Source organism: Typopeltis vanoorti, chromosome 22, assembly GCF_054136105.1.
Source record: "Typopeltis vanoorti isolate ZY-2024b chromosome 22, IOZ_Tvanoo_1.0, whole genome shotgun sequence".
Lineage (NCBI taxonomy): Eukaryota > Metazoa > Arthropoda > Arachnida > Uropygi > Thelyphonidae > Typopeltis > Typopeltis vanoorti.
Genome location: NC_143570.1, coordinates 26069958 through 26091425, shown reverse-complemented (window position 1 = coordinate 26091425; position 21468 = coordinate 26069958). Strand labels below are relative to the sequence as shown.

The 21468-nt window shown below is 35.6% G+C and overlaps 1 protein-coding gene across 1 annotated transcript in view; it reads right to left on the bottom strand.

Moving 5' to 3' along the window:
• The window catches only part of nompB (intraflagellar transport protein 88-like protein nompB), a 277618-nt gene that overhangs the window by 100208 nt on the left and 155942 nt on the right, over positions 1–21468 (bottom strand). The window contains exon 15 of the mRNA XM_090412432.1: positions 10431–10517. Within this exon, the coding sequence (XP_090268558.1) occupies positions 10431–10517 (87 nt within the window). The remainder of the gene's footprint in view (positions 1–10430; positions 10518–21468) is intronic.

The window sequence follows — 21468 nt, the reverse complement described above, 5'->3', positions numbered from 1 at the left end:
TTTGAATATGTTATAGATACATATTATAGTTATATATTGACAAGGTGTTCATAACTTTTTAGGTAATTCCACTAAATTCATAAATGCTATTTAGATTAATTGTTGGAAGTTTTGAAAATACTTCAGGCACAAACTTTGTTTGCTTACACTTGGATAAAGAATTAAACCAACTATATAATTTCTTGGCATCTTAATCTATTTAGATTGATATTTTCCATTTGTCTGTAAGTTATTCTGAACCTCTGGTTGCATGTACCTTACTGAAATTTGGTATCTAAATACGGATGTCTAAATTTGGATGTACCTTACCAAAATTTGATGAGCTAATTAATTTTTATTTCAATTAGACTTTGAAGGAGCAAAAAAAAAAAAAAAAAAAAGCACAGCAAAAGTTGAGATTCAGAACTTACTATATATCAATGTAGTTCTCTATTTGGGCTTCAATGACATCAATGTGTTTTGCAAAACTTAGGAGAAACAATTTGAAATTATTAATAATTCTTCACTTTCACCAGATTTCATTCATTTCCATGAAATTAGTATTTAGAATCTTTATTATTATTATTATTTTCCTAAGACCCCATGGAGTCAAAGACAACAACTCAAATTCTCTGCAGATACCACACTCTCAGGCAAGGCATTCCAATTATTTACAACTCAGCATGCAAAAAACCTGCTGCTCACACTCTCCTTATACAGCTTCCAGGGATGACCTCTTGTTCTCCCTCAATCTCTCACAATTTTATAAAAAAAAGCTGTTCAACATTGATCCTTTAACAGTGGATAGGAGGAAGAGGGGTGATAAGATAATCAACCCCTTCCTCCTATCCACCAGCCTCTGTAAATTGTATATTCTCAACTTTCCTCATATCCAACATTCCAGAGATCAGAAACTACCTTAGTCAATCACCTCTGGACTCTTTCCAACATCTCTTTGTCCTTTTGAAAACCAAGTCACCAAATCCATATGTGACCTAATCAAGGCCTTATACAATGAAACAAGAATCTCCTTACTACTACAAGTCAGCATCCTCTGCATTACTGCCAAAATTCATTGTGTTGTCCTCACAATTTTGGCAATATGTCTTCTAAATTTTAGATCCTTATCCATCATCACTCCAAGATCTCTTATTTCCTCTACTTCCAACAATATATCCCAACCAAGAGTACATTGTACATCCCATCTTTGTTTTCCAAATTTTAAAACTTTACATTGTGCAACATTGAACTGGTATTCCCACTCCCATGCTCATTCTCTCAGTCTATTCAAGTCTTCTTGTAAGGCCACAACATCTGCTTTACTTCTCATAGTTTATCCCAACTTTGCATCATCTCAAAACAACTGAATATCCCCATTGAAATCTTTCTCGATATCATTAGCACACACACAGGTTAAACAGCAATGGTCCTAAAAGAGACCTCTGAGGAACACCACTGGTGACTTTCCTCTGCTGGGATACTGCTGCTCCATACACAACTTTTGATATCTATCAGACAGCCAATATCCAATGCATTAGTTTAATATCCAACCCCATCCACTCTAGTTTGACTATCAATTTATAATGCAGTAATCTATCAAAAGCCTTTGCAAAGATACTACTGTGTATCCATCTCCCACATCCAATGCTGCTGTCACCTTATTTGCAAAAAGTAAGTAAATACATGACCTCCCTTTAGCAAATATGTGCTGTCCATCAAAGATAATACTATTGTTATCAACCCAATTCTTGTCTACTGTTATCAATCCAAGTCTTCTTGTAAGGCCACAACATCTGTTCTACTCCTCGTAGTTCATGCAAACTTTGCATCATCTGCAAACAACTGAATATCCCCATATAAATCTTCCCCAATAGCATTAACATACAGGTTAAATAGGAATGGCCCTAAAACAGATGTTCCTCTTCCAGGATATTGCTCCCCCATACACAACTTGCTGATAGCTATCAAAATGCCAATCTCCAATCCAACATTAAAATTTATTGATGTGTTAATTTTGGTTTTCAACTGGGCTGTTTATAGTGGCAAAGTTAATCAAAACAACATTATATGGCTGAAGTATATAAAGTCAAAAATGGATCAATGTTTCATAAACATACTCTAACTTTTGACACACACACACACGTCTGATTTTTCCAATCAGTACCACCACCACTCAAAGTAACTGATATTCCATTTGATATTTGGCTCTGAACAATTTAGAACTGTGTGTATAAATAATTATATGTGTACTGTAGTTATAAACTCAACCAGGTTGGTTGAGTTTACAACTCAAGCTGACCTTGAATCTTAAATTCAAGGTCAGGCTTGAACGTAAGATTGGCTGAATGAAGAATTTAACATTTTTATTAGCTAAAAACAATAAGAACTTCCCAGCTTAATGAAATTCCATGAAAATTACTGTTAAAATCTGTCATCTTATTTCAAACAGACCAGTGATGTATCAAAATTACGCAAAACAAAATTATGTCTATAATGTATTCTCGTAGACAAGCTTATACGTTGGTTATGCATTATTAAAACACTTAAGGAATTGAACAACGTAGTTAAGGATATAAATTAAATTAAACTTTAATAAATATTTTCCGATATTTCGGCAACGTCACGTTGCCATCTTCTAAAGGAACTTACAAAAAAAGTTACGTGCACGTAGGCACTACAACACAGAAACTGGGAATGAAGAGATGAAGCTATTGTTCTCCTAACAGTCCTGATGGTGCCCTCTAGTGGGCTAAGTAGGTGTTCTTGGCCGTTGGGCTGAAGGTCTGCTGATGTAGGCCTCCCAAATTTGGGGCAGTCGCATACAACCAAATTTGTTGAGGTTTGGAGAATTTCTTAGGGCTGAGGCTGATTCCATAAAGAGTCTTTCAAATTTGTATTTGCTACGGTGTATCACTGTAGCTTTCTTCCACCGTATTCTGTGGCGTGTATCCAGAGCATGGTCCGCAAGCCCAGAATGACTGTATTTGTGAAAACGGATGTAGTCCTTGTGTTCCGAAATTCTGATATTCGCTGTCCTGCCTGTTTGGCCAAAGTAAGACAGTTTCAACTGCAAGGGACCTGGTAAACACCAGGTAGGTCTAGGGGAAGTGGTTGGTCTTTAGTGGAGCGGATAAGGGATGCCAATTTTCTGTAAGGTTTGTAACAGGAGGTGAGGTCATGTTTTTTTAAGATTTTGGTAATCTTTTCCGAGGTGCCTCGGATATAGGGAATGGTGATGGATTTAGAGTAATCCTTGTTGTGGAGGGGGGGAGGGGATCTGTGGTTTGTAGGTTCTAATATTTTTTGGAATTTTTTGGGGGGGGTAGCCATTGGCTGAGAAAGTGTTGAGAATGTGATTTAGTTCAGTGTTTAGGGCCAAGTCGTTTGAACAGATTAGTTTAGCCCTGTTATATAGTGTTTTCACTACTCCATATTGTTGTGAGGGGGGGGGTTGTTGGTGAATGTATCTGCCTGTATGGGTGGGTTTTCTGTAAACTGAGAAAACCAAGGTTCCATTAGGCTGGCGGGTGACTAGTGTGTCTAGGAAAGGGAGGCTGTTGTTTTCCTCTTTTTCTAGAGTGAATTTGATTCTGGGGTGTTGGTTGTTCAAGTGTGTTAAGAAGGAGAGAAGTGTTTCAGAGCCACGTGGCCAAATAGCGAATACATCATCAACGTAGCGAAGCCATATGGTTAGTTTTTGTGGGGCAGAGGCTAAGGCTTTTTCTTCAAAGGTCTCCATAAAGAAATTGGCCAAGGGTGGGGAGAGTGGTGAACCCATGGCTGTCCCCTCTATTTGTTTGTAGAATTTTCCCTGCCAAACGAAATAGCCTGAGTTCATTGTGAACTGAAATAAGGCTGAGATATCGGGAGAAAATTTAGCTTGGATTAGCTCTAAGTTTCCTTGAGTGGGACATTTGTAAATAAAGAGGAGACATCAAAGCTGACCATTATGTCAGGAATCAGCCTCAGCCCTAAGAAATTCTCCAAACCTCAACAAATTTGGTTGTATGCGACTGCCCCAAATTTGGGAGGCCTACATCAGCAGACCTTCAGCCCAACGGCCAAGAACACCTACTTAGCCCGCTAGAGGGCACCATCAGGACTGTTAGGAGAACAATAGCTTCATCTCTTCATTCCCAGTTTCTGTGTTGTAGTGCCTACATGCACGTAACTTTTTTTGTAAGTTCCTTTAGAAGATGGCAATGTGACGTTGCAGAAATATCGGAAAATATTTATTAAAGTTTAATTTAATTTATATCCTTAACTACGTTGTTCAATTCCTTAAGTGTTTTAATAAAGTCTATAATGTATATGCCAAAAACAGTTCAAAGTTCAACTGTTTGGATCACTACAAGAATGCTATTATGAAGTGTGCTTTTATTTTTGCGATTGTTTTGGATAATTTTCTTACTTGTTTCTTATATATCCATTTTGACCATGATATATGCAGATATTAACCAAAACATGGATATGAAGTACGTGGTAGTGTTGAAATAATGAAAGGATGCGAAGTGATGGACATATTTCATCCATTATAGCTATGTGGATGGTTAAAATATTCTTTATATATTATTTCCTTTACACATGAGGTCTGACAATCAAGCCATAAGAATGCACCCAATAAATATTTGTAAACATAAAATTACAGTCCACTGTAGTGGACTGTAATTTTCACTGCAGTGAAACATACTTCATCTCAAAATCTCCTTTCTGTTACTATGCGTAAATTCTCAGAAATGCACTTTCAATAAAATTTTTAAAAATCACTTCAAGAAACTGCACTTTCAGGACATTTATAAAATTAGCAATCTATGGTCTTGAAGTGCAATTCCATGAGGAAATTTAAGTTTTGAAACAGAACAGTCAGGCTGATCATTTCTCTCCTTCCAAAATTTCTTAACCAAAAATGCTATAATGGAACAATGTTTATGCAACCTTCTTTCACATTCCAATTTCCTGTCAAAATGAATCTTATGATTTCTTTGTTGATATATAGCATCTCAGCTGTTATTTTAATAGTGAATATGTATTACTAACACCTTCAGCATCTGTACTAATTTTTAACATCCTGCCAGTCTCAAGAAATCTATGGTCTTGAGACTGACATATTGTTTTTGATATTTCCAAGGCAAACATCATTTGCTATTCTAATAACAACAATGCCATTTCTTTTCTTTACATATTATCAAAATAAAATTCCAGATTCATAACCAGTTAAATTTGAGCATGTAGAACTATTTACTTAAAATGAAGCATGTCAATGTGTAAGTTTAATCATCTACATTTAAAATAACTTTTTTTAGTGGTGGTTACTAAATGTGCTGATTATTGAATGCAACTTATTTCTAATGGATATTAGCCATATCCATTAGAAAACTTTCTAATGCAGGTTTTTTAAATTTCTACATCCCTGGAGATACTTTTTAAGATGTCAAAAGTTCCCGATCAACTGGCAAATAATCCTGCTGCTTACTTTATCAGGCTGTGCATATAGGAAGTCTGAGTGCAGCAGCTTGCAAGGGGCACAGTCCAAAAAACATAAAAATACATAGATACTTGGATTGGAGTCTAAGAGCACTTCCTGAGTGGGAGTGGTGATCTCCCCCCCCCCCCCCCCCCCACACACACACTGCATTCTCCTGAACTGTAAATTTCCCATTATTTTACTCGCAGCCATCCTTGATAAACAGTACAACCAGCCAAAAAAAAAAAAAAAAAATGCTATTTTTATGGTTATTTCACCTATTTTTGTTTAGGAGTCTATCCCCCCTCTCCTTTTTTTTTTTTTTTTAACTTAGAGGAGCAACATGGGAATTATCCCAGAATATACTTAGAGGCTTTCAAAGAGAAAGCAATAAACTCCTTTCCATTGAAACTAAGACTGTGGAAAAGATATATAGATGATGTTTTCTTGATTTGGAGCCATGGTGCAGATCATGCTCCAAGAGTTCTTAAATTATCTTAACAACCAATATCCTAGGATAAAATTCATAGCAGAACTAGAAGTTAACAGTCCACTTCCTTTTTTTTCTTGATGTAAAACTTAATCACTTGTTTGAAAAACTAAAAATCTTCATCTACAGAAGACCTACACATACCAACAAATGTCTTCATGCTTAGTCTCATCATTATGCACCTCAGAAGCTTGGTATTATTTCCACTTTAGGAACCCATGTGCATACTCTGATCAGTGAAGAAGAGATCACCAAAGAATTAAAGCTACTTTTATCAATTTTTTTGAAGAATGGTTATTGTAAGCAGTTAATTTCTAAACTGCTTTAATCTTCCTACACACCATGCCAAAGAGAGTAATGATGTGAAAGTTCATATCACCATTTCATATATCAGCTCTATTTCTAGCAAACTGGCAAAAATCCTCAAGAAGTATAAGATTCATACCCTATTTACTTCCTTAACAAAGTTTCGATCCTGGCTTTGACCAGTAAAAACCCACACATAACAATTTGAGGTATCCAGGTGTGTACCATCTTTGGTGTGGCTGTAATTCCTCATATAATGGACAAATAGAAAAATCAATTTCAGCTTTGTATTAAAGAATATCTCAGAGATATCACCTATGGCAGAACTAGGACCAAGGTCTTATCCGGTCATGTTCTCAATTCTTCTGATTCCAACGACAATCAATCCACTATACAAAAATGCCATGGTGAACTTGAAAGAAAAATCTTAGAATCAACAGAAATTGCACTAATTCCTGTTCACCTTAATGTCAACCTCAGCCACAACCTTTCTGATTGTTGCTTCTCTGCTATTCAGCTATGGCAGTCATGAGACCATGTCCTCACACGGGTACAACACAGCTAGTCTATGAATTCATTCTAATGTGAGAAATCATTTGATAATTTAGAACTTTGGTGATGTACTCAAGTAATGTTTCTATGTATCTCTTTTTTCTTTTTCTCTTCTACGTATTATGTACCCAATGACATCTTCTAGAAAGACAAAACTAGAATTGCCTTTGGAAATAAATCAGTTATTTTCTATTTTATCATTTGGCTATATAGTCACAAGTTATTTTTGTTAATATACAGTCCATCAAAAAATGTATACACACTTTAACAGATGTCATCTATGGACTTTTTTCGAAGTTGGATCGAATTAGGTAGCAATGTGTAGTATGATGTTCTTTAAAAAGATGTCGTTACTAGTATTCATGTGAGTAACCATAGTTGGCCAAAGTGTCCAGTGGGATTGCTGTGCATGCTGTTTCAATTTCTTTCCAAAGGGCCACCAGTGTAGCTGGCTTTCCATGATACACTACATCCTTTAGAGTCCCTCATAGGTAGAAGTCCAAGGGTGTTAAATCAGGAGAACATGGGGGGGGGGAACTCAACTGCACCTCTTTGTCCTATTGATTGTCCCTGCAAACTCTCATCGAGGTAAGCTCTCACATCTCGGTGGTAGTGTGGTGGCCATCAACATGTAACTGTTAGGACAGTCAAACAAAATGGCTACCACATTACCACTGAGATGCGAGAGCTTACCTCGATGAAAGTTTGCAGGGACAGAGTAGTGTGGTGGCCATCAACACGTGACTGGTAGGACAGTCAAACAAAATGGCCACCACACTACCTTGAAATTTCCTTACCTTACTTTGTTGTATTCATTTCCTGCCTCTACCATCCTCCTAACTTCAATGAACTCATCAACCTATTTGACTGTCTATCTATCTCTGAAAGTAGATCACATACAATCTAATTGCCTTAACGACAATCTTCCATGTGATTGCAACATTCACAGTTCAGCCTGGATTCCCTTCATGGACCAAGCCAGAAAAGAAGCTAAACTGTTTGCTATCAGTAATGATTTAACATAAATTGTTCGCTAACCCACCAGAATTCCAGATAATCCTCATCATTTTCCCAACACATTTGACCTTTTCTTAACCAGGTCACTCCTCTAAATACACAGCCCATGTTAGCTCTCCTCATTAGTGGGGACATACCCAGAAGAGATACCAAGGTTGAATTAATGCAGAAGTGATGTTTTCCAAATCCAAGTAGCAAAAAGGCATGAAGATAATTCCCACACAAATTTTGTTTGCTCATGCTTGGATAAAGAATAAAACAAGAATATAATTCCTAATTATATGAAGAGCCAAAGGCTTCAATTCAGCGACATGAACTTATTTAAGGGATATTACATCCTATATTGTTTCTTAGCCGAATAAGAAACTCAAAGAGTTTCATGCCGAATATAGAAACTATATAAATTTCGGCGGTTCCAAGAATAAGCAAATACCTGGATAGTGCAGCACCTGACCCATTTGGTGGCACTTGCACTACCAAATGGATCAGGTGCTGCACTATCCAGGTATTTGCTTACGCTTGGAATCGCCGAACTTTATATAGTTTCTAAATTCGGCATGAAACTCTTTGAGTTTCTTATTCGGCTAAGAAACAATATTGGATGTAATATCCCTTAACTTAAATAAGAATATAATTTTTTGCCAAGTTTAATTTAATTTATAATCAAGTGAAAAAACTTTATACAACCATCTGTTATCCACAGTATTTTAATAATAATGTGATACAACTTTTCATTACTTACATATAGGAAATATATAATTACTGCATTTTTTTTTTTTTTAATGCGGTAATTATATATTTCTGCATTAATTATATTACGCGGACTGCAGTAATTATGTATATATAATTACTGCAGTCCGCGCGGTTAGCCTAGTGGCTATGCGCTTTGCAACCATATGCCTGGGGAAGGAGTGTTCTAGGTTCGATTCCCGTCGGTGACGTGAGGAGCTGAAGGATCTTCCTCAGCCATAGCCAAGTTAGCCAGTCTTGGGCGTGGACAGCAGGGTTTTTTCCCCAGTTTATTCTGGGGGTTTTCATCCTGCAAAGCAGGCAAACTGGCCTTGAGAACTCAACACTACAGGCCATAGAATACACCGGGGCATAAGGTTGACCACCTTATCCTGTAAACGGAGTGAGGTCCGATGATCAATGAACCCTCGACACCGCAAGGTAAAAGAGGGTATAAGGAAGATGAGATGAGATGAGATAATTACTGCATCACTTCAACCTTCATCTCTCTTCTGGATCATTGGAAGTTTTTTTCACTTGGTTAGACTATAGAAATTTAGTTTAATCCTTTATCGAAGTGTAAGCAAACAAAGTGACTGAGGCAATTTGTGGTAAAGGTAGACTAAGCTCTCATCACTTGTCTTAGTATCTCCCATAATGCAAAGCATATCTTCTTGCGGAGATGTATAATGCTATGCATTAAGGGAAGGGCCACTATCCAGACTGGTTTTGACCTTTATTGAGGTCTCGTCAGTGGGAGTCAGACCAAGAGGTGGAAGTAATGGAGAAGTCATATTTACTTATACGAGTTGCCAAAAGGTGTATCACTTTATTATTAAATTACTCTGGAATAGAGAAATATGTTGGAGTTTTTTCACTTAGACTATAATAAATTTAGTTTAATCCTTTATCCAAATGTAAGCAAACAAAGTTTGGACCTGAAGTATCTTCAGGACTGAGGCAACTCGTGATAAAGGTGGACTAAGCTCTCATCACTTGTCTTAGTATCTCCTATAATGCAAAGCACATCTTCTTGCAGACATGTATAGTGTCTGCAAGAAGGCCCACTACCCAGACTGAGGCAACTCGTGGTAAAGGTGGACTAAACTCTCATCACTTGTCTTAGTATCTCCCATAATGCAAAGCACATCTCCTTGTAGACATGTATTATGCTATGCATTAAGGGAAGGGCCACTACCCAGACGTGGGTTGTGGCCCTTTCCAAACGGGACACCCCCCCTCCCCCGATCTACTTATGAAAAAAAAAAAAAGAAAATTAAATAATTAAACAAAAAATTATTGATGTAATTATTTGTCTCCAAGCTTTGTCCCCCCCCCCCCCCCAGAAAATTTTCTGTGGATGCCCACGTGCAGTTTCAAACAATACAGGCCCATATAAGGATTTCCCTCATCACAATGTGAATCAAACCATTATATCATCAAAAATGTATGTGCAGTTTCAAACAATACAGAATGCAATTTGCATGGCTAGGTTAGAAATTACCGGCTCAATCCTGATTCATTCATTCTTGATTCAATTAGATACCATCACAGGATATATACCACAGGAAGATGAGAAACAACCATTCAGTTAGCCCTAATAAGTTCTCTTCATTCCTTATAAGCTATGGATATGTCTCTTCTCAGTTATAAAATTTTATTGATGTAATCATAAGCAACTATGTTTACAAGGTAGCAGCATAAAAAGTTCTGATTTGAAGAATAAGTTTCATATTGAATGCTTCTTAGTGGTTCACTGCAAAATTTCCATCCAAAATTTGGATGTCTGTGTCATACAAAAATGTGATAGACCAAATATAGAACAAGATTATTTATATAATTAATATCACACATTAGTTTATAATATCATGTATATTATTAAAATACACTCACTAAGTAATATAGAAAAGCAAGATTTGTAGCAGCAGTGCTAGCAACTTTTGTTTCCTTTTTCTCAAATGTTTTGAGTGTGTCAATTGCCTGCAAATATATATTAACAGTTATTAAAATTAATATGAATAAAATTAATACTGAATCATGTGGGATAACTGAAAGTTTTAATTAACATGATTCACAGTATCAACATCATACAAATTGTTCATCAAATGATTTCAACATTTCTAATTTTAACATTTAAAATGTAATATATTATTATTATTATTAAATGAGACCTTCAGGGAGTCAGAGATTCAACAAGGGAGACCATACTATCTGCAAATGCTGTCATACTTGTTCTTGAATTCTTTCACACTACTTGCACACACTACATCCAATGGCAATCCATTCCAATTACGCACCACTCTATGAGAGAATAATTCAGCCCTTATCCCTTTCTTGACAGCATTCATTCTCAACTTCCAAGGAGCCCTCATGTCTTTTCCCCAATCTACATTAAATGAAAAATTCTATCTACTGAAAACCTGTAAGTCTCAATCATATCACCCCTCTTTCTCTGTGTTTGCTAGTGTCTGCAGTTTACAAATTTTCAATCTGCAATTCTATAATCAGTATTTCATAATCCGGATATAATTTTTAACTCTCCTTTCAACTCTCTCCACTGTATGAGAATTGCCATAGAAACCAGGAGACCAGATCTGCAAGTGAGGTCTTATTAAGGCCTTGTAAAGAGGCAAAACGACTTCCTTATCTTTACATGTCAGAGTTCATTAAAACATTGCAATTATTCTCTGAGTTGTATTCGCAATTTTTTCATATGGCCTTTGAACTTGAACTTCCTGTTTACTAAAATTCCAAGATCCCTAGCCTGATCAGTGGATTCTAGCATAATCCAATCAATATAATACAACACTGGATATCTAATCACAGCAAAATGCACGACACTTTACATTTACTAAGAATGAACTGATAGCCATTTTTCACATTCCCATAATTTCAGCCTATTGAAATCATTCTGCAAGTGCTGCATATCAGCAGTACTTCTGATTACTCTACCTATCTTGTATCATCAGCAAATAGCTGTATGTCACATGTCAAATCCTTCCCAATGTCAATGTACAGACCAAAGAGTGATTCTTGTGGCAATTCATGGACTCCAACAAGCAGGATGCACCAGGTGATGAAATTCATCTACTATCAAGTTATATGGAAGCAAAAATGTCACTTTCTCAAGTTTCTGAGGGGCAGCTACCTTTAGGCAGCATGCATGCCATGGAAGCAACATGAGATTTCAGAGTGGTTAATTGGATAACATCCTCACATGATATAGTTGTGAACGAGTTACTGACATTGCCACAAGCTAATGAATGTTTATGAGGTAATGACTCGGGAAGTGGCAAGTAAGAAGAAGGTTTTCAAGAATGGCTGAATGCAAAAAAAAGAAACTGGAAAAAAGAAAAGCACATGGAAACTGCTAAGGATACGTCTGACATAGGCAATGTATAACTGCATGTAATGAGATGAATAAATAAGGAGCAAAATGGATGAACAGCAAAATTAATTAAATAGTATGGAAATATTATGAAGAAGACATAAGATATAAATGGTTCAAAGGCAATATAAAATGCAGGTAATGTGACAAGTGTAGTAGGAAGAAAACGCATAACATGAAATAGATACTAGTCAGGCCACAGGTAATTCAAGGAAGTTCTTCTGGTATGTAGCAAACAAGGGAAAGAATAATTAAGGGAAGATGCCTCTAGCGAATGTAGATAGTGGTAAAATGACTACTGCAGAAGATGTAATTATGTGTAGCACTTATAAGGAAGAAGTGAACAGAATCTAATGAATTAGGAGCACTGCTTTAACAGAATTAATGCAAAAGAAAGAACAGACAGAATGGAGGACAAGAATCAGATTCCTTGGAATTTTTATAAGTGAGTGATAAACAAGGGAACGAAGAACAATTTTTTTACATGGAGAGTGGCAAATAAACAGAATTCACTGTCGGAGTGTGTTGTGAATGCTAGCAGTATGAATGAGTTTAAGGTTCAATATTACAGATGTGTTGAGTTGAGTGCACTTCCTGCAATGAGTCTGTTGACTATGTGTAGTTTTGTTATTAATAATGTAAAATGACCTTCTGTGTTCTCAAAATATTTCTATGAAATATTTCGCTGATTTAGATGACAGGTGTCATCTCTTCATCTTTTTCTATCTTCCAGGTTTTCTGACTCCTTTCGGCAGTCACTCTTTGACCATCTATCATCTTGATATCTTACCAAGTGGCCTGCCCAATTCTTTTGATTTAACATCTTTAAGAAGATGAATTTCACTGCCTGTTGTACTTTGCTTAACTGAAGTTGCTTATAAAAGTTCCATGTTTAGTCTCCAGAGCAGGGTTTTTAGATTACTGTAAAAAATAAATAATATACAAAAAAATTTTTTAAAATTTTAAAAAACTATTCAGTGGCAAGCCCCATTCAGGGCTTGCCACTGAATCTCCAAGGTTTGGTTCCTTGGAGATTCAGTGGCAATACACACACTGGTCTGGTTGGCCGAGTAGTTAGGGTATCTGCTCAACAACCCAACAGGCTGTGTGCATGGATGTTTGTAATTGTTTTTAGGGGCAAGATGAATTTCAATACCTAGTGTGAGAGTACCATCCTGTTTATTGCAGGCCTGAAAGGGATTGAAAAAGTTCCATGTTTGGTCTCTAGAGAAGGGTTTCCTGGGACTATATAAAAAATATATATAAAAATGGTTTACAAATAAACTTTGATGGGGATGAGAGTCACATAAAAAAAATAATAAATCCATTTCAAGTCTGGTTTAATGTCCTCTTAAAAAAGATATAAAATCAGCTACCAAACTGTTATTTACACTTTGCTTTCAAAGGAATTGGATGAGTACCAGATCAACATAATAGGGGTGACTGAAACAAAAAAGATAAAAATTGGTGAGATCTTTCTAAGCAATAAATCCAAAATGAGGGAAAAGAAGGAGTAGCTATAATATTCAACACTAAATATGAGGCTAATCTTCTTGAATGGCAGGCAATATCAAGTACAGTGATGGGGGCAAATATCAGAATGGGGAACTGAACAATGAGACTTATGTGTACTTATGGTCCCACAGAAAGTTCTACTAATGTAGAAGTGCAGGAGTTTTTTGAGGCATTAGAGAAAGCAACTGACACAATGAAAAAAGAATAGTTGGTCCTTGTTGGGGATCTAACAGCAGAATAGGAAATGATCAGATATACAGAAATATTTTGGAAAAATTTGGAGAAATGAGCAAAGCTAATAATAATAATGGCAAATACCTGTTGGATTTCTGCTCAGGACATGGACTGGTTATTACTAACACAATGTTCCAACATAAAAATATGCACAAATTCACATGGAGATGTGAATCTCAGTGACTATGTTATTGTTGATAGTGATGTTTTCTCACTGGTGCTAGACACTAGAGCGTACAGAGGATTTGAAATGGGAAGTGATCACCATTTAATATTGAGCAGAATAAAATTGAATTTCATATTGAAAAGAAGAACATGTAAGAAAGTTTTAAAGCAAATAAAAGTTGAGCATCTTTCAGATGTGAACTGTAGACTAAAATACACAAACATTATTTAAGAAAAAAATAAAAGACTTTGAGAACAGGAACCAAACCTTGGAGATTCAGTGGCAAGCCCTGAAGAAAACATTGTTTCCTTCAGCCAAAGAGGAATGTGGTGAAGTTGTCTGGAAGGATAGAAAAATAAGAACTCCATGGTGGATACAGGAGTTAAAGAGGAGGTAGTGAAGGAAAAGAAGAAAGTATATTGAAAGTTCCTGGTGAATAAGTCAGCTTGTGCTCTTAGAGAATACAGAGACAAATGTAAGAAAGCTAAACACTGTGTAAAACTAGCTAAACAAAAGTCATGGGAAGACTTTGTTCAGAACATAGAAAATAAATATCAGGAAGGTGGCAAAATATTCTGGAGGCTGTTGAAAATGCTCAGAAATGGAGGAAGAAGTGCTGTAAAAGGAATTAGAGATGATAAAGCTGACATGAAAACTAGAGAAAAAGATATCCTTGATGCATGAATTAATTACGTTAAAAAATTGTTAAATGAAATCATCAGTGACAGCACCTTGGCAAAAAACACTCAACAGGCATACAATCAGAAATATATATCCATACTTGAAGTAGAAAAAGCCATCAAAAGCCTGAAAGGTGGAAAGGCACAGGAATAGACGATATTCGACAGAAATGATCAAGTATGGAGATATAAAAGTCTTACCGTGGCTGCACTGCATAGTTCAGAAGGCCTGGACAGCAGGCCGAATTCCCAATGACTGGAGAAGATCTCTCATAGTACCCATATACAAAAAGGAAAATAAAACTGAATGTAAGAATTATAGCGGTATTTCCCTACTGAGTGTTCCTGGTAAGATATATGCAAGTATAGTTGAGAAAAGGCTGAGGAGTGTGGAAGGGAAGGTTGGTGAAGAAAACAAGCTGGATTCGGGCCACGTAGAGACTGTAATGATCAGATTTTCATTTTACGACAAACAGTTGAGAAGTCATGGGAATACAACAAAGATCTGTATTTAAGTTTTGTAGACCTGCAAAAGCATATCACAAGCACCAAGAGGAAAGCTATTCAAAATGCTACAGTTATATGGTGCCGATGGGCATTATATCAAGCAATACTTAGTCTTTATTTGAGTTCTAAGTCAGCAGTTAGAATGGAAGGAAGTACAGGAAGATGGTTTAATGTTAAATCTGGTGTGAGACAATAATGTACATTATCCTGTCTGTTATTCATTATCTATATTGATCACATTATGAAGGAAAGTGGTATTAAACCTGATATCAAAATTGGAGATGTTAATCTCTGCTTTTTACTTCATGCAGATGTTATACTTTTAAGTAAATCTGCTACTACCGGTCTGAAAGATTCCCTGACTATATTGAATAACGGTTGTAATAGATATGGTATGAAGGTCAGCAATAACAAGACAAGGACAATGAAAACAGGCAGAAACATTGAAAATATCAACTACATTGTGAATGAAGAAACTATAGAACAAGAAAAACATTTCAGCTACTAAGGCACAATTTTTAGTGAAGATGGTAAATTAAATATGGAAATAGACAACAGAATCAACAAAGCTGGTATGATAGGAAGTCAACTGAATAAATTTATATGGATTAAGAGATAATTAGTCAAAACACTAAATTAGCTGTATGCAAGAAAGTGTTCAAACCAATTTTAATTTATGGATCTGAGAGCTGGGTTAGAAATAAAACAGTTGACCAATGACTAGAGGCCACAGATATGAGAGCCCTGAGAAAGATTAGGGGAGTGAACAGATGGCATCAATGGCAATATCATATTAAAAATGAGGATATTAGGAAAGAATTTAACATTGTTAGCATCCAGGAATGTGTTAGCAAAACTAATCTCAGATGGTATGGTCACTTAAACAGAATGGGAGAGGAAAGATTATCTAAACAAGTATTCTCTGTGAGGTTGGCAGGAAAAAGACCCAGAGGAAGACCAAGATATAGGTGGATTGATACAGTAAAAAGTGCTTTAGAAGACAGAAATATGAGATCTCTGATAATGTCTTGACAGATAACAGATTGATTTGGAGAAAAATTGTTGATAGGAAGTTACTAATGATGTAAGTTCTTCATATAGTAATATCATGATATCTTGTACACCCCTTGAGGGTACATGTCAGGAATTTGACGATGACTTTGCTTTTAGTATGCAAAACTATATACCATATTTTTTGCCTAATAAAACACATTGTTGTATTAGATGCATCACATTTTTCATGTTGAACTTTTGGGAAAAAAATAAATTCTTTGCAGTATAAGATGCATGAATTATGCATCAAATTTTTCATGTAAATATTGTTTTTTAGTTTAAATTTTAATACATGTATTATCCATTCATTAGATTAAAAAATAATTATTCTTAAAAAAACATCAAATCACCAAAAATCTAACATATAATAATATATATATATATATATATATATATATATATATGATTAGTACTATTAACTCGGGGTTGGGATATGTTCATTTTTCTAAATTAACTGACTTAAAACCCGAGAATTATAACACAATGACATTTATTTGAAAAAACGCAACATGTTTCGTCAAGAATGACTTCATCAGGCGATAAGAACATAGAAAGATATTAAAAGACACTTAAATTAACATTGACACACTCTAAAGCTATACAATTATAAAGCCATAATATTCGACTGTAAATTACGGTTATTATGAGCTTGAACTACAGTCCGAGTTAAAGTTCTATTGTTGTACACCTGTGCGTGTGTGGAATCACGCGATCTCCAGTATCTGATAGTAGAGTTGAAAGAGTCAGGCAAATTATAGCTAAGATTATTGTTCATATGAAAAAGGGTCCAAGGTGATTTCTTTTGACTCGACAATGCGGCGCTCTACCTCATCATGGCAAAAGTGTAGGTTTGAAGGTGAAGTCCAATTTATTTCATGTTGGTGGCTTTCGTTGTTCATGTTTATTGAAAGCAGGACATGGCTTGATAGAGCAGTTGCTCTGGTTCTTTTATAAGCAATGTTGCGCTGGTGCTCTTCGAGACGTAGTAAGATAGATTTCTCTGTCTGCCCATAGTAAGGCTTTCCGCATTCACAAGTGACCTTGTATACACCTGGGAATTGTAGAAGGTTGTGAGGTTGTTTATAGTTGTTGAAGCGTGATCATATTTTTGGCAGAGTCGAGAAGCACGTTTTTATGTTAAACCTCTTTAGAATTCTACTCAGCTTTTTGGATAGTGTGCTGATATATGGCAAGACGATATGACCTTTGGAGTCGTCCTGTGTCTCTACGTTGCTACGTTGACGGTGGGATAATTGGTTGTCAATATTTTTTAGAGAGTAGCCATTGTTTTTAAAGGTCCATTTAAGATGTTGTAGTTCCTTTTTCAGTTCTTCTTCATCTGATAGTACAGATCTTGCATGATTCGCTAGAGTTGATATAATACCCAACTTTTGTGCTGGATGGTGATGGGAGGACGCATGCAAATATCTGTCTGTGTGTGTTGGCTTCCTAAATATAGACTTTTATTGATTCAGGCGTCTTGGTGAGTTTAACATCTAGGAAACAGATGGAACTATTTTCTTCAATCTCCATAGTCAATTTTATATCTTGATGGCGGTTGTTTAAGTGGTCGAGAAACTTGTGAAGATTCTCAGTACCATGCTCCCATATGAGGAATATATCATCTACATATCTAAGCCAAATTTTTGGTTTTAAAGTAAAAGAGGAGATTGCCTTTTTTTCAAAGTCCTCGAAAAAAATGTTGGCTAACACAGGAGAGAGGGGGCTTCCCATAGCTAATCCTTTGACCTGTTTGTATAGTTTACCTTCGAATTCAAAATAGCCAGAGTCTTCTACAATTCCCAGGTGTATACAAGGTCACTTGTGAATGCGGAAAGCCTTACTATGGGCAGACAGAGAAATCTATCTTACTAACACTCGAAGAGCACCAGCGCGACATTGCTTATAAAAGAACCAGAGCAACTGCTCTATCAAGCCATGTCCTGCTTTCAATAAACACGAACAACGAAAGCCATCAACATGAAATAAATTGGACTTCAACTTCAAACCTACACATTTGCCATGATGAGGTAGAGCGCCGCATTGTCGAGTCAAAAGAAATCACCTTGGACCCTTTTCATATGAACGATAATCTTAGCTATAATTTGCCTGACTCTTTCAACTTTACTATCAGATACTGGAGATCGCGTGATTCCACACACGCACAGGTGTACAACAATAGAACTTTAACTCAGACTGTAGTTCAAGCTCATAATAACCGTAATTTACAGTCGAATATTATGGCTTTATAATCGTATAGCTTTAGAGTGTGTCAATGTTAATTTAAGTGTCTTTTAATATCTTTCTATGTTCTTATCGCCTGATGAAGTCATTCTTGACAAAACATGTTGCGTTTTTTCAAATAAATGTCATTGTGTTATAATTCTCAGGTTTTAAGTCAGTTAATTTAGAAAAATGAATATATATATATATATATATATGTAATTAATTTTTTAACTTGGGGATACTGTATATTAGGGTTACCAAGTAATTTTATAAGCTTGGTTATTTAACTCCTAATCCCAAGTATGCAAAATACTTGGGATATATGGAAAATATATTTACATATATTTACAAAATATATGTAAATACTTGAGATTAGGAGTTAAATAACCAAGCTTATAAAATTACTTGGTAACCCTAATATTATATATATGTATATATATAGTAATATAAACAAAATAATTTTTATAAATTTCATTAATCTTCTTTTCAAATCTTTATTCATCTTCACTCTCAAAATTTTCTGAACTTGATTCTTTATCAGAAACTGTGTCATCGCTGTTTTGAAATAATAAGTCATCTTCTGTATGATCAAGAGAATTACTAATGCCACACTTTTGAAAAGATTTTATAATAATTTCACGTTTCACTTCATTCCATGAATTTTTACTCATTTGCATGCCTGCAAAATTGTGGCCTTCTTTCTCCTACCTGTAGATGTTTCCTCAAAATTTGGAGATTGCATCCAATTGACCCATTTCTCCCTCATAAATCCTTTAAATGGTTTGTTTATTGATACATCTGAAGGTTGAAGTGTGGAAGTGAATCCTTCTGGGATTAAAGCTATTTTTGTATTCATTTTGCAAAGTTCATTCTTAACAACTTCGGTTTTATGGCATCTAAATTGATCCCATACTAACAAAGCAGGTTTCTGACAAATTGCCAGGACATCTGGACCACACCTTCTTTATCTATAACTTCATCCCTTCCTTATCCATCCATCCATCCTTTTGGATGAATATAAATGTAAACTCCTTTGAGAAGTTTTTCTTTGAGCATTGGTTTCTTTTAAAAATTAAAAAGGTGACAATTTTGTTCCACATCCACATAACATGACAAAACAACAGTATAGTGAGGTTTTTCACGACCAGTAGTTTTAACAATCTTTTTTTTTTTTTTACCTCTTGCGTCAACAGTCTTGTTTGAGGGCACATCAAAAGTCAGAGGCACTTCATCCATTTTAGCTATCTGTGAAAGTTCAAAATTGTCATGTTTTCTAGTATTTACGATGAATCTGTGAAACTCAATAATTTTATTTTTGAATTTGTCTGGCATTTTTTGTGATATCTTCATTTTTTCTTGCATGCATAAATCATTTCTCTTTATAAATCTAAAGCACCATGATGATGACTCTGTAAAATTGAATATTTCTTTCTGTTACCAGAAAATTTTGTTTGTTGAATAATAATTTTGCTTGTTGGATAATCATTTTTGTAGATACGTAGCAACCCGATCTTCATTGATCGATTATCCAAGTTTTTAATTCACTTTCAATTTCTGGCCATTTTGTTGCTTTTCTGTGGAGATTTTGTTTTTTAGTCTTTGCTTCTATTAATTGCTGCTCTTGTTTCCTCCAAGTTCATACCATTTTTTCTGTAGGCAGAGGCCCAAAGTGCCACTCTGCTGCCCTATTGCTATTCTTTTTTTGCTTACTCAATCACATTACGCTTAAATGCAATTGTATAGCAATGTCTGTGCTTCGTAGAATCCATGGGTCATAAAAAAAAAATTAAATATAATAATGCATTGATTACTAGTTTAAATCAGTGATCACTAATGACCGTGCAACTATTCAAACTGATCATGCATTATCGACAAGCGCTGACACACCATAACTACGCATACATAAAAAAACACATCGGTGTATAAGATGCACTGGTTTATAAGACAAATTCAGCTTATAGAACACAACCTAATTTTCAGATAAATTTTAAATATAAAAAAGCACATCTTATATGGTGAAAAATATGGTAACTTTTTCCTTTTTATTCCAGATATCCATAATATCCTTATCTTCAGCTTTTATATCACTTTTTGTCACATATGATTCTCAATTATTTTTGTTATACTCTTTCCTCCATTATTGAAGTTTAATTTTCCCCATGACTTTTGTTCTGCTACTTTTACATATAACTTTACTACTATTATTATTATTATTGCGGGCAACTCCAAGGAGTCGACAGACTCATCGAGGGAGGCCCTAACACCATGTCAAAAACACCTATTCGACATTCACACAGTATCTATCATTCCTCGCCTTGAACTCATTCACAGTCATAGCACCCACAACAGACTCTGGCAGCATATTCCACTCATTCACCACTCTCCATGTAAAAAACCTAGCTCTAACACCCTTGCTAACCACATTCTTGCCCAGCTTCCATGTATGGCCCCTAGTCCTCCAACCACCAGTCCTATTCTCAAAAATATCTTCTGAGTTAATCTTATAGAAACCCCTTCAGTAATTTGAATGTCTCAATCATATCATCCCTTTTCTGCCTATCAACCAATTTTTGCAACCCACAAATCTTCAACCTGTTCTCATAAGGTTCATTCCATAGACCTGCTATCATCTTCTTCTTGATATTCAAGAGTATATCAAGAAGAAACCCTGGCACCCATATCTGGGCACAGTAGTCTAGATGGGGTCTTATCAAGGCTTGATACAGAGGAACAATAACTTGTTTGTTTCTGCTTGTTAAAGTATTTTTCAGCAACCAAGTGATTTGATGAGCTGATTTAGCCACTTCTGCGATGTGCCCCCTAAACTTCAACTCCCTATCCACCAACACTCCCAAATCCCTGGCCTCATCAATCTCCTGGAGTACATTTCCACCAATGTGATATACTGCTGCTAATCTTTTCACCCCAAAATACATAACCTTACACTTTGCCACTTTTTTTTACACTTTTTAAATTGACATCCATTTTCCTTAGCTCAGTCCTCCAAACTATCCAAATCATCTTGCAAAATTCTGACATCCTGTGCACTCACTATTGCTCTACCCAACTTTGCATCATCAGCAAACAAGTGAACACTTCATCTCAGATCCTTTCCTATATCGTTCATGAACAAATTGAAAAGTAGTGGTCCAAGAACAGAAC